At 43.1% G+C, this 12983-nt stretch overlaps 1 protein-coding gene across 1 annotated transcript in view; it reads left to right on the plus strand.

Moving 5' to 3' along the window:
- The first annotated feature begins 1872 nt into the window (after window positions 1–1872).
- The window catches only part of HCN1 (hyperpolarization activated cyclic nucleotide gated potassium channel 1), a 202243-nt gene continuing 191132 nt past the window's right edge, over window positions 1873–12983 (plus strand). Inside the window, exon 1 of the mRNA XM_075079035.1 lies at window positions 1873–2406. Within this exon, the coding sequence (XP_074935136.1) occupies window positions 2021–2406 (386 nt within the window). The 5' untranslated portion in view covers window positions 1873–2020. The remainder of the gene's footprint in view (window positions 2407–12983) is intronic.

Below are 12983 nucleotides of genomic sequence, written 5' to 3' on the forward strand. Positions count from 1 at the left end.
CCTGGTGCATCTACACTTTCCATCTTCTTCCACACTAACATCATGTTAAGGTTAAAAACTTCTACACTTAGCAACATATTAATGCCTTCCAAACCATGTGCGTTAGAGTGCAGCAGGCATAAACATTCTGTTAGAGCTGGAATTGCTGAGAAAGGCCTCAGATCACCTCGAAACACAGCTCCCTAACCTGATCTGCACTGCGCAAATTGTGGTGTGCAGACTTGCACACGTGTTTCTCTATCAGGTTTGTTTTACGCATCTGTTTTGTAAAGGATGAAGTGGGTAGCAATGAAGTGTCAAATACCATTGAAAATACTGGAGCCAAGCTTGGGAGACTTTAATTCTTTCTTACTATATTTTTAATGTACAAAAGTAAAGGTTTGTTGAGAATGTGTGAAAAACAAACCCATGTCAAGCCAAATGGAGTCCCAGGATCTACGCATATGTGCTCTAATATATGCCTTTATACTTCTGCAGGTACGCTTAATGATATAGCTCCTGTGATATCATCTGCATATATTGATTCTATACCATTCTGTAACCCAAACAAACTCACCCTCTTTAGGGGTAAATGGCACCATCTTTTAAGTTTTCAGAGCAGAACCCAAGGCCCTCCTCCTCGCCCATGGCTCATTAACATCTGCTTACCATTGGCAGAACTGCTCCCTCTGATCCCACCTCACCCCACACCTCCCTGAACAGTACCCACAGCAGTAAGGGTAAAGCGTGTAGAGACACCCAAGGCAATACATATCCTATTTCCTTTGAGTGCACTTAGCCTACCGGGAGCTAGGAGTAGCTCCTGCTTCCTTTCCGTCCAGCAGCCTTTTCTGTCTCCAGGCTTCCCAACTGTAACTGACGCGGTTCAACGTCAGCTGGAGCGAGCTGAACGCGGACTCCAGATCGCTGTTTACCCACAACACCAAAATCACCTCTCGGCATATGTGAAAAGCTTGTCTCCGCGCTTGGCCACACCTGCCATTTTACGCCTTGCACCGAGACAGGCGGGCGCCCGCGGCAGGGCGGCCTTCCCAGCGCGAACCGCTCCCTGGCGCGCTCCAGCCGCGCGCGCAGCAGCCCACGCATCACTCACCCCTACGCTTGCGCGCTCGGCCACGCGTTTTCACTCAGCGTAGGGTTCAGGAAGGGGGAAACAGCTGCTTGGAGGTAATCACGTGCCCTCTAACCGGAGCAAAGTGTTTTGTGTGTGAAAACAAGCGTCACTCAAAACCTGGCCTTCCCTCCTCGCTCACACCCCCTCCTGCTTCCTCACCGTCGTGCACGCACTGCACCAGTAAAGGACAGGTTCTGACTTCATTTTCAGCAGCATGAACCCAAAATGCCTCTGCTACCCCCAGTGCCGTCACTCGGCTCCCTGACGAGGCAGACCCCCGCCTCTTGCTCTCTTCCAGCCAGGCTGCTCCCCGAGCAGGAGGCAGGCGAGCCGCTGGGACCCCTCCACAGCTCCATTCCCAGCCACGGCCGCCCGCACTGCGTGTGGCGGCGCGCCTCCACCTCGCGCCTCGCCCAAGGCGAAACGCACAGCCACCCGCCGCACGCCTGCAAGCGCAGGCCCCACCGCCGCGGCGACCCTCCCTTCTCCTCTGCTCCGCTCGCCTGCGCGCCGCTCCGCGCCACGCCCTGTGGCGGGACGGCGGCCGGGCCCGGCACGCGGACTCCCCCGCGCCCCCGCGGGCAGAGCCCGCCCCGCCCCGCCCCGCCGGCTCCTCCCTCCCCGCGGCCCGGCCGCCTCTGCCCCTCAAGGACTCCGGGGCGCTCAATGTCAGGCGGGCGGCGCGGCCGCCGGCAGGGGGCGGGCGAGGGGCAGCGGTGCCAGCCCTGCGCGGGAGCGCGGCTCAGAGTCGGCGGCGCTGGCCATGCCGGGCGGCGCGGCAGCGCGGAGCTGAGCCCAGCCCAGCCCAGCCCAGGGCGGCCGAGCCCAGCCGCGGCGCTGAAGGGCACCGGCGGCGGCGAGGCTTTCCCGCGCTCTCCCGCGGCCGGGGCGCGCCTGCCCCGCAGCATGGAGGCCGGGAAGCGCAGCTCCTCCGCCGGCAGCCGGGACGATGGCAGCGCTAACGCCTTCCCAGCCAAGCCGGCGGCCCCGGCGGAGAAAGCCCAGAGCAGCCCCGGCGGCGGCGGCAGCGGCGGCGGCGTGAAGGAGCATGGCAACTCGGTGTGCTTCAAAGTGGACGGCGGCGGGGCCGAGGAGCCCGTGGTGGGCTTCGAGGATGCCGAGGGGCCCCGGCGGCAGTACGGCTTCATGCAGCGGCAATTCACCTCCATGCTGCAGCCGGGGGTCAACAAATTCTCCCTCCGCATGTTCGGCAGCCAGAAGGCGGTGGAGAAGGAACAGGAAAGGGTTAAAACTGCGGGGTTCTGGATCATCCACCCCTACAGCGACTTCAGGTGAGCGCGGGGCTCCCGCCGCCGCCGCCGCCGCACGGGGGTGGCCCCGCCGCGGGGGCCAGGGCGGCGCTCCCGCCGCCGCGCGCCTCGCCCGGCGCAAACTTCGCGGGCTCCGGCTTGGGCTGCGCCCGGCGGCGGTACGGGGCTTCCCCCGCGGGAAGGGGGCTCGGCATCGCCCCTTCCCTCCCTTCCCCCCCCACCCCCCCACCGCGGGCAGCCTCGCCGCCCTTCTCGGCGGCTACAAGTTTCCGTCTCCGACTCCGCGTCCGCGCGGCCGGGCGGCGGGAAGGCTCTGGCTGCCGTGGCGGGGCGGCCGTCCTGCCCGCTTCGCGCCCCTGGGCCGCCGCGGGGCCCGGCCCGGCCCGGCGCTCTCCAGCGTGCTGCACCCGGGAGGGGCCCGCAGGCCCCGCGCCGGCCGGGCGCTGCCCGCGGCCTGCGGGTCCCGCCCGGGCTGGCCGCGCCTCGGGGCCGCGGGCTGGGAGAGCTCGCAGGGGCAGCGGCAGAATTACAGCCCCGGGGGCCGCCCCGGGCACGCGCCGGCCCCGTCCTGAGCGCCCCGCATAAACGTTTGTTCCGGCGGGAGAAGCACGTCTCGGTTAGAGTTGAAGCAAAATAACTTTATCCAAGCTAATGCTGTGCGGGGAAACGACATTTTCATAGGTAGATGGGTAAACGTGGTGCTAAATTAACGTTGCTTTCACAGTAAGTGGAAAATTCATAGGAAAAGCAGTGCAAAGAAATTCCTGTGAAGACATACTTTGTTTTAAAATTATATTTTAAGTGAGGGACTATTTCATTGTACTCCCTATGCCAGCTGGCTTTATGCCTTTGTAAATTTAACACTCTCTACGATATTTGCTGAAGAACTATCGGTGTCGTTAAGCATAGTTAATCAACAGCTTGGATTGAACAGCCTGCATGTATACAATAAGCAAATTGCACTGGAGACCATGTTTAAAAAAGAAAAATACAGAATGTTCAATAGTTACATGGATCTTCTAAGAAAAAGTAGGTGAAATAGAACATACTTCTGGTGGGAAGAGGAGGAAATACTTCCAAAGGCCAAGTTTCTGTGGGACTATTCAGAGTGAGGTCTTACACAGTGAGCTGTGCTAGCACCTTGCATTCGAGCCTGAGAGCAGTACCACTACAAGAGTGGAGGAGCAGGGCAGCACTCGGTTATGACTCAAAACCATGCTTCGAATCCCTGCTTTTTTCCTGGGTCCCTGGAGGCAATAAGCTGCACTCGTTCTTTTCCTGGAGTACCTTTTACCCCTTGCATGCCAGCTCAGCTGCGCTAGCAGGTGCATTAAGCGGGGAGAGCCACGAGTCCACCCACTCCCTTTCTGCCGCCCGGAGAGGGATGTAGCAGGTCACATCTGGTGCTGTGGTAGCATGCATAGGGGGTTAGGGGCGCCTGATAGCTTCTTACTTACCCATGCATGAGAATGAGTAACTTTATTCATGTGAGGATTCTTTTAAAATGAATGAGATTATTCTTGCAAATAAGTTCCCTTGTTGTGTTTGAGTGAGGTGCACAACCCAGCAATGTTTTGGGCAATATGCGGCTATGCATCAAATTGTACAGCGTATAACTTTTTAAGCTGGTGTGTGAAACAGGTGATAGATACGTTGGTTCTGTTTTATTACAGAAACATCTCCTAATTCTGTCCTGTTCTTCCTGTGGGAAGGTTTAGAGATCATAGCATATGTTTACTGATTTTTTTTTTTTCAGTAGGAGTAAACACACTGTCCTTTTCAGGCCTGTTGTCTGCATATTTTTAAATTAACTGTATATTCTGAGGGTTTTATTATGTCTTTATTTTATTAGAATGGAGGTGTTTGGCTTTTAAAATAAAGCTCATAGTCTTTCATTAGTGTTGGTATGATGTGGCTGGAACTGGACCCAAATTTTTAGCCAGTAGAACTGTTTCGGTGACAAATGTGAGATGTTAGTGTTGTTACTCATGAAATAATTGCAACTGTAAAATGGTACTACTCTTTTTGGGTGGCAGCGTTCACAGAAATGGGTGAAGAAGTTGTACTGTATAGTATATTCACCTTATATGGGAACCGTGACAATGCTACTAAGTGCCTCCTAACAGTGTCTCTGTACTGGAAAAATGCATATGTAAGGATGGAGTTGTTCTGATTTATTGTTGCATGTGATTTTGTAACAACGTAATGGTTGTGTGTAGACAAGCCTTAAAGCATCTGAAGAGGTAGAGGTATTCTAATTTAACTGTGTTAATACTGATACCACCAAGGGAAGAAACTAAATTTTCTACCAAAATAAGAAGAAAAAGTGAAAAGCAGAATGTTTTGTTGTGTCCAAGTGAGAAGATTTAGAATAAGTTTGTAAATTTAGCTATTATTAGGACGTTTGTAGAACATACGAAAATGGACATCACAGTAAATTTTAAATATAGGTGCACTTAGAATACTGGGTTAGACATGGGAAAATTCTGGTACAGGTTCATGTGGACTCTGATTTATTTTTGTTTTTCTAGTTCTGGATGCTTGTATGTGTTTGCTGGGATACTTTGATGCATATGGCTTCATTTCTTGACCTCCTTCTCATGACTGTTATAAAACTTGTTATGTTTATCTACACTGAGCAATATTTTGCTGTGCTGTCTGGAGAGGGGCAGAGGCAGGCAATGTCTCTATGCCCTTCCCCACACCTTCACCCCCAACCCCCGCTTTTTTTAGTATGGACAGTGTGGAAGCTGTGTCTGTAGACTCGGTGCTCTGTGAATCGGTTACTCTTGTCCTTGTGGGCATTGGTCTCTAGTTTTATGGCTCTATGTCCTGCCTCTGTTTCAGGGAAGAATCGGTTCTTCATCCTTGGATACATCCTTGGGGAATTAAATTCAATAAGTATTACATAATTTCTCCACAAGGAGACCATGTTGTTCCTGGTTGTCTTTTCCCAGTCTTCTGAGGGTAATGTCTAATTTTGAAGCTGTTATGTAAACCGAGCACCTAATGCACATCAAACCCAGCACAAGACCTCGTTTATCTCTTCGCAGCTGTGATTGCTGCATCTCTAAACTTGGACAACAATTCTGTGCAATTGCATGACTCACAAAAGGTAATTTATTGTCAATGTTTTGGTTAGAGTTTATTGAAGTCCAGCGTGCTTTTTATGAGATAATGAGCGCCTCTGGCGGTCCCTGTGCACGTATGGTAGAATGAGCCTGCATCGCTGATCCAGCCCTGTGGCCTCGCAGCCGCCGCATGGGAGCAGCATGAAGCCAACAGGAGATGGGAGCAATAGCACATGGTTCTGCTGCTGCCATACGCCTTTCACTCATTTCATAGCAGAGTTGTGGTGGACATGGGCTTTGGGTGACTTGTATATGTTACAGCCTTCTGGTATTACTGGAAATGTACGTGGCTGATTTTTCAGACAATTAATTACTCCATGTCCTTTGGTGTGTCAGTAGTTCCTTTAATGCCTAGAGGGCTTGCTTGCACATGCCCAGGCTGTTCATCCAGCCCTGTAGCATCTACCTCCCTCCCTGTCTACCGGTACACAGAGAAAGTCATGTTGTCATGGAAATCTTGGTCTTATTACCACATCAGCTAGGGCATCCGTAGTCAACAATCTAGAAAGAAAACAGTTAGTACGTCCGGAGTCAGAGGGAAGAAGTATCTTTTGACTGGAAATAGCAATGTATGAGAAAGACTGAGCAGGAGTAATAACGTGTATGAGTAAGTGTAGCCTTTGCACTCTGATGGTTACAGTTCTCAGTTTGATGTTTGGGAACAGCCTTTGACTGGAGGTGGGACAAAAATTTTAATTTGTTTCAAGATAAAGTGAAGTAAGACTGTGATGTGGAGTTGTCTGGCAGAGTAGCGGGTAAGCAGGTGCAGTGCAGGCAGCGCTGAAGGTCTTTTTCCTGTGTAGATGAATACAAAGAATGAAATGATTTGCAACTATAGCAAAAAAACCTATTAACACTTTATGTTCAGAGAATCTCTCTGGGTAACTTCTCATCTATTCAAGGAGCACAAATTTTAATGATAACAGAAAAGTAAAAGCAGAGTTAATTCTAAAACTTGAACAAAATTTCAGAGCATGGTGAATAGTAAAGCTATGCCAGATTTTTTTAACATGTGTGGCATTCCAGTTTCAAAACCTTTTTGTATACACATTTGAGGGTAATAATGTAAATGTATTAGGTTTATTACATAAATCTTTATAAATTATAGAAAGTTCTATTGTGCTCTTTCGTAAGTAAATTTAATGTCAGGTTTCAATGGATTTTAATTGGGGTGAAAGACAGTAATATTTGCGTGTGTACATCTAGGTACTTACAGAAGAATATTTTTGTCTGTTGTTATTAAAAAGATTCTATTTTGTGCAGTTTTATGCAACCCATCCACATTGATGTGCACATGTTCACCTTAATTTTTTTCAGTTAAGTCTGAGCCAAACTCTAAGTTATAATGGCAATGTATTAGTGTGCCTCATATTTTTTATTATACTTCTCCTGTTTTGAACTTAATTTGCCTTATGAATCAGTTTTCTTTTTAATTGGTACCTGTCTTTTGGACCTGCCTCTGACCACCAGCAGTCACCTTAACGTAGTGGACTGTCCATGTTATATGTGCAGCTTACATACATATTTCTAAAATTTGTGCATGCATTGGTTTAAAACCTGTTCCTCTGAGACCTGTCTTTCGTGCCATGTGTTATACCTATCATTTATATACTGAGAAGCTTAGGATAAGCACTTTGTCCCTCTCTTTTGTCACATGTCTGTAATGTCTCAGTTGAAGCTAATGAGATTTATCTTTTTGTGAGCTGTTGCATACTTAGGTTTATATAGAGCAGTAGAGTTGGAAGGTAATGCTATATGTGATGAAGGCAAAATGAGTTGTAGCATACTTAAGTGTAATTGATATAGATATATGTATGCAAAATTAAGTACATAAATCATGTTGGTTTATATTAAATAGATCAGATACAAATTAGTGTGGGTTTTAATGGATACATTATGTCACTGGTAGTGTAGGAGTATGAAATGTCTAGTTTTGGATTCTCAAGGTAGTCATCTCAGTCTTGTTGCTCAGGATTTGTCATGAGGTTCTCTTTCAGTATTGAGACTTTTAAATTATTTGCTAATAAACTATAATCAGGGGTTTATAATTATACTGTATACATTAATTGCACAAACAAATTTCTTTTTTTTTAAAATTATTTGGTTTTTATGACTGAAGCACAGTTTAGCTAGGGCTATCTTTCATGTAACATTTTCAAATGCTATTGTGGCGACTATAATTTTTATTTCTATTAAAGAAAAACTTTGTACAGTTTAACTCTTCCTATTACTTGAACATTCACTCTTTGTATATGACTAAACATAGAGAACCATTTACTATTAAAAAGATTATTAGTAGTGCTTCATTTTATATTTGCTGTATTCCAACAATTTTTGGACTTTACTTCTGTAAATGCCCCAAAGGATAAAATGACAAAATTGTAGCATTAATCTAAATAATGCATTTATAATGTCTGAAAATCGTTTCTCACAGTAAGTTATATATTAAGCTTTAGGATAGTACCCCAGGTAAAATGCAACTCCCATAAAGGTAGGCTGAAGAGAAATACGGTAATGGTCCTCAAATGCATAAATGGATGTTACAAAAAGGAAAGAAATTACATGGAAGTAATAGGGTGAAATTGCAGCAACAAATATCTAAATTAGACATTTAGGAAGCAGGACCAAAAATAAGCATTGAAAGATTCTATTGGAAGTGCTTTGATGTGGAATATGGGCCAGAAATGCATTAGGTTGTTTTTCATCTTCAGTTCCTAGTATTTTTAATATTGAATAATGTCCTGTCATTGGCTGTCACTGATTCATTTGTTATGAAATCTAGTTGACTAAAGCTAGCTCCTGGCATTTCTTTTTGTACCAGTTGTAAGCATGTGTAAGTGAAAATGGATATGTAGAGGTGTATGTTGTGCTTTTGGGCTCGTCAGGGCCATGTGGTTTTGCACCCTTTGAAATTTTCTTCAAAAACCACAAAAGCAAGCTAGCTGAGTCCACCTGAGATTGGTGTAGCAGACGCTCACCTTCTGGACCTCTAAGGGATGTGGGGACAGATTCGTCTTGTTCAAGGAAAGCAATTCATTTTATTGATAAGACATCCTTCTGTCTCTAGATAATGTAGAATTCTAGTGCGTAGTTTGAGCTTACATATATGCTGATCATTTCCCAGTTTTCATATGTCCATTCTAGTCCTGGAATAACAGTCCATTCATTGCATTTTCTTTCACATTTTTGATGTGTTATATACTTGGACATAGGATAAAGTTTACAGCAGAGAATGACGGCAGTAAGCATAACTCAAATAATTCCTCGGTTCTTTGAAATACTTTTAATTGATGTTCTGAAGATTGCTGGCAACACCTATGAAATATACAAGTATATTTGCATTTTCTGGAAGATTCTTAATTTTACAATATTCACCTTCACAATCTAAATAAAGGCAAATATATTAACCATGATTTTGAGATGCGTTAAAAAGAAAACAAAACAAAAGCAAACCAAAATGTTACAGAATTCCTGTGAGTAATCGAGAAGATTGTGTTTTGGGGGAGTTATATGTGAACCTTTGAACTTTGACCTGGGATGCTCTATATAATGAGACTTCCTCTTCAGTTTTCTGATTATTTCGTTTTGACTGTCATGAGAAAGAAGTGCTTGATTAATATTGTCTATATATATATACTTATCAAAATTTAGATCTCATAAGACCAACATCATGCTTGGGCTCATGGGGAAAAAGCACTGATTCTGTTATTCCCATTGATTATTTTAGCAAGACTACACATTTTTGAATGTGTACTGGCACTTTTATATGTTAGCTTATCAAAATAAGCAATCCTTATAATCGAGTCAGTAAAAGTTTTTTCTTTATATTAGGTTTCTTGGACTTGAGTATATGGAGGGAACTGTAAATTGGAATACTATGTAAAAGTATGGAATAGTAAATAAAGGTCTGGATTTAGGATTTGGTTTGGGCAGTTACAAAGCTAAATACAAAGTGCATAACGTTTGATAAGTTGCTTAGGCTTTTTTATGGTTATATAATCAAGTTAAAATTCGAGTGGCTTAGTTTCTGATTGTTCAGCCTAGGGTAGCAGTAGAGATGTATGAAATCAGAGGTCACTTAAAAGGTATTAATCTTTACCTCTGCATTTCTACCTACCTATCTAAGATTAGTGACACTGTAATATTTAATTAAGCTTTGTCAGCTTTTTTTGAGAGGCTTGGTTTGAAGGTACTAGAAGGCAAAATACTATTTTTAGAGAGGTGGGTAGAATATGCAAATTAGTAAAGAAATTTACTTCCTTTCACTGTAAGTAAGTGGTATCCATTTTCACCTCTGCTTTTACTCAACTGGATGCCTGAGAGCTGCCTTCTATGTCAACATACAATTTTTGAGGGAGAGGAAACTTTTAACCTACTTTGCAATGTTTAGTTTTTAACCTGACAGTACAGTTCTCGTTAATTGCTTGAAAGTCCTTTAGCTGTCTATTCCGCAATTCTTTCCCAGAGGCATGATTTAATTTTAAAAATCATAGTGTATTCAGCTCTAATTATTGGAGGGCTTGTTCTAGACACATAGGAAGGTATGTTAATGACCAAAAAACTGTATCAGCTGGAGTCAATGTCAGTACTACCTCAAGGACATTGTCATTTAGCTTCCATAAAATCTCTGCTATTATCTCTTAATCTGATGATAGTCAGGCAAGCTGCATATTTTGCAATAATCTTATTGCCTTGATTTGCAGTGCAACTGGAATAAGTCTGGAGTAAACTTGCGTTCAGAAAATGTTCATTTAATCACAAAAGAAATGCAGTGTGTTTCTATTATATATTAAAAAAAATCCCAAAACATACAAACCCCAAGCCCTTTTTTATTTATGCCAGTGAAGTTCCCACAGCTGGAGTTGCATCATTTAGCTAAGAATAGGATTTTGTTCTTATTTTATTAACTTCTATGTTGTTTATGTGGATATCTTATCTAGTGAAGCCCTTTATTTAACAAAGAACTAGATACATTACTAGAATTTAGCATTCTGCTGATAAAAAAAATTTACTATTTCTAAAAATGTAATACTTATTAAATTTTTATTAAGGTTTTTCATTTTCAACTGAAAAGGCACAAGTTGCTTTATGCTCATGGTCAAAGCTAGGCTGGGGATTTTTTTTTGGGGGGAGTGATTTTTTTTTTTGTTTGTTTGCCTTTTCACTGATGTAATTTAAAATGGCTAATATACATAAAAATTGTTTTGACTGCAGAGGTTTTTTTTAAGCTGCTATTACTCTTTTTCATCTGATTCTCAGTCTGAAATCCACTGAAGCTTACACTTGCACTAAAGCTCCAGTGTATAAAGAGCTTCACAGAACCTCACCGTATCAAATCTTCCAGTTCTATACATAGCATACTCTGGTTGCCTCCAGATTTTTTCTCTCCTGTCAGCAGAGAAAAGTATGAAAGTATTGATGTTTCCTTGGCTGGTTCTGTTGTATGTTACAGTAACTTGCCTGATCCTCTAAGAAGCACCTCTCTTTATGGCATGGCTGAAGCAATTGGCAGTGTGGTTCTGATATAATCTGATGTTAAGCAAATCTGTAGGTTGAAGTAAATTTAAGGTAATGTATCATAGCATCCTGATAATAAACGATTATTCTAACTTGCTGTAGGTCAAAGCTGTGGAAACTATACTGAACTTTTATAAAATACATAGAGGAAGATCTATCCAACTCTACTCAGGAGATGGAATAAGCGTATGGCTACAGAACCATGGGGATGCAGTCAAGCTCTCACCTGACTATTGAAAGGTTTTCCATCAGGGTCTTGAGTGACTTCTGTCTATCTGTTCATTCCAGGAGGACTTATGATTTCTGTCTGGTAGAGAAATTACTATGAAACCAGCAGTCGGTAATACTACCCCCTAAAACATCTTACTAGTGCCTGACAGTACACATTTGTAAGCTTCTGGGTTCCCCAAACACATCCTGGGCTACAGGTTCCTTGGGATGACTGCATATGGGCTTGTTTGCACTTGATTTCTCAGTGAAGATAACAGCCGAGCTTGTCTGTCACTCTGGTTCACCTTGTCTTTGGTGCCAGACAAGCTCAGTAGTAACACCAAGATTTCCTTTCCAGCTAGGGATTAGTCTGTTAGACACAAACTTGGAAACAAAACATAAGCAGTAAAATAAATCAAGCATATACCCCAAGCTTCAGTTAATTATTGGGTACCCTTCTTGTTACCCACCTTACCAAGTATACTTCAGAGATACCCTGTTTTTCAGAGCTGTGTGCCCAGTGTCCATGGAAACTGTTATCTAGGTGACTCCCTAAATACAGAATTCTGCTTCTTCTGTCTTTTATTTTATAATTTCTAATAGTGTAATTTTCAGGTCGTGAAATCATGCTATAGGCAACTTGCAGTTCTCATTTGCAAGTTATCAAGAGCATGGTGGTATAGTCCCTGACAGACTTTTTTTTAAAACGTCTCCTTTCCCTCATTTTTTTTCCTTCTCCCTCCCACATCTTTTTGAAGATATAATGAATTCCTTTATATAAATGGAAATGATGCATTGATTTTTTTTTTTTTAATTTGTTAGCTCTGCTATGTAGTTTTCCATTCTTACTGAGTCTGTTAGCTAGGAGATACTGAGCTGTTTGTTCAAACTAGCAGGCAGAAATTAGCCTAGGTATTCTTCGTAGTGTCTTGGAGTTTGTAAATAAACACATTGTAATAACTGAAAAAAAAAATTGTGTACACATTTTCTGTTTCCCATGACTTCGGCAGGATGGAAGCTTTCTGTGGAGAACTGCAACCTGATGCAATTGAACCTGCTGTTACTGTAGACCTAATAACATGATACTTTGCTGTTTACTGCTAGCTTGGGAATTCTAGTGTTGCATACATCTATAACATTAAAGATATAATTATAAGAAACACAATTCTGTAATGTAGAGGGAGTATGGTATCAAGAGTAAGTGCTGCCAGATGGTAGGCAATCTAACAGCATTTAAAAAGGGTCAAAATTGAAAATGTCTGAAATCTGATGGCTTATTAAGCAATAGACGTTGCATGTGTGGGACAAGTGAGAGATAAGTAACCTAATTTAGGAGCCCACATGACCAAAATCGACTTTTACTTGCATGCATTCTGTCACTAAATATCTGAAAGGTATGTTTTTACTAACTTAAAGGTGTTTTTGAAATTTGGAACAGAATATTACATGCAGTGATATACTGCTGGATGTTGAAAAGTTGAGTAGGATTTGTACATGTTCTTATTATTTATTTATTGAAGTAGTTAATTTATTATGATGGCTGATCTCTGAAATAGAAGAAGAAATATAAAAACAATTACAAGTTTTTTAATGTTGTAAAGAATTAAATCCAGGACCTAATAATTGTGTTATTTCATATGCATATTACTTAGGTAGATGTGAACTAAATAAGACATAAATGATGACTGATTCCAACTAAACATCTTTGGTTTTAGTCTGCTATTCAAAGGTATTATCTAT

Source organism: Phalacrocorax aristotelis, chromosome Z, assembly GCF_949628215.1.
Source record: "Phalacrocorax aristotelis chromosome Z, bGulAri2.1, whole genome shotgun sequence".
NCBI lineage: Eukaryota > Metazoa > Chordata > Aves > Suliformes > Phalacrocoracidae > Phalacrocorax > Phalacrocorax aristotelis.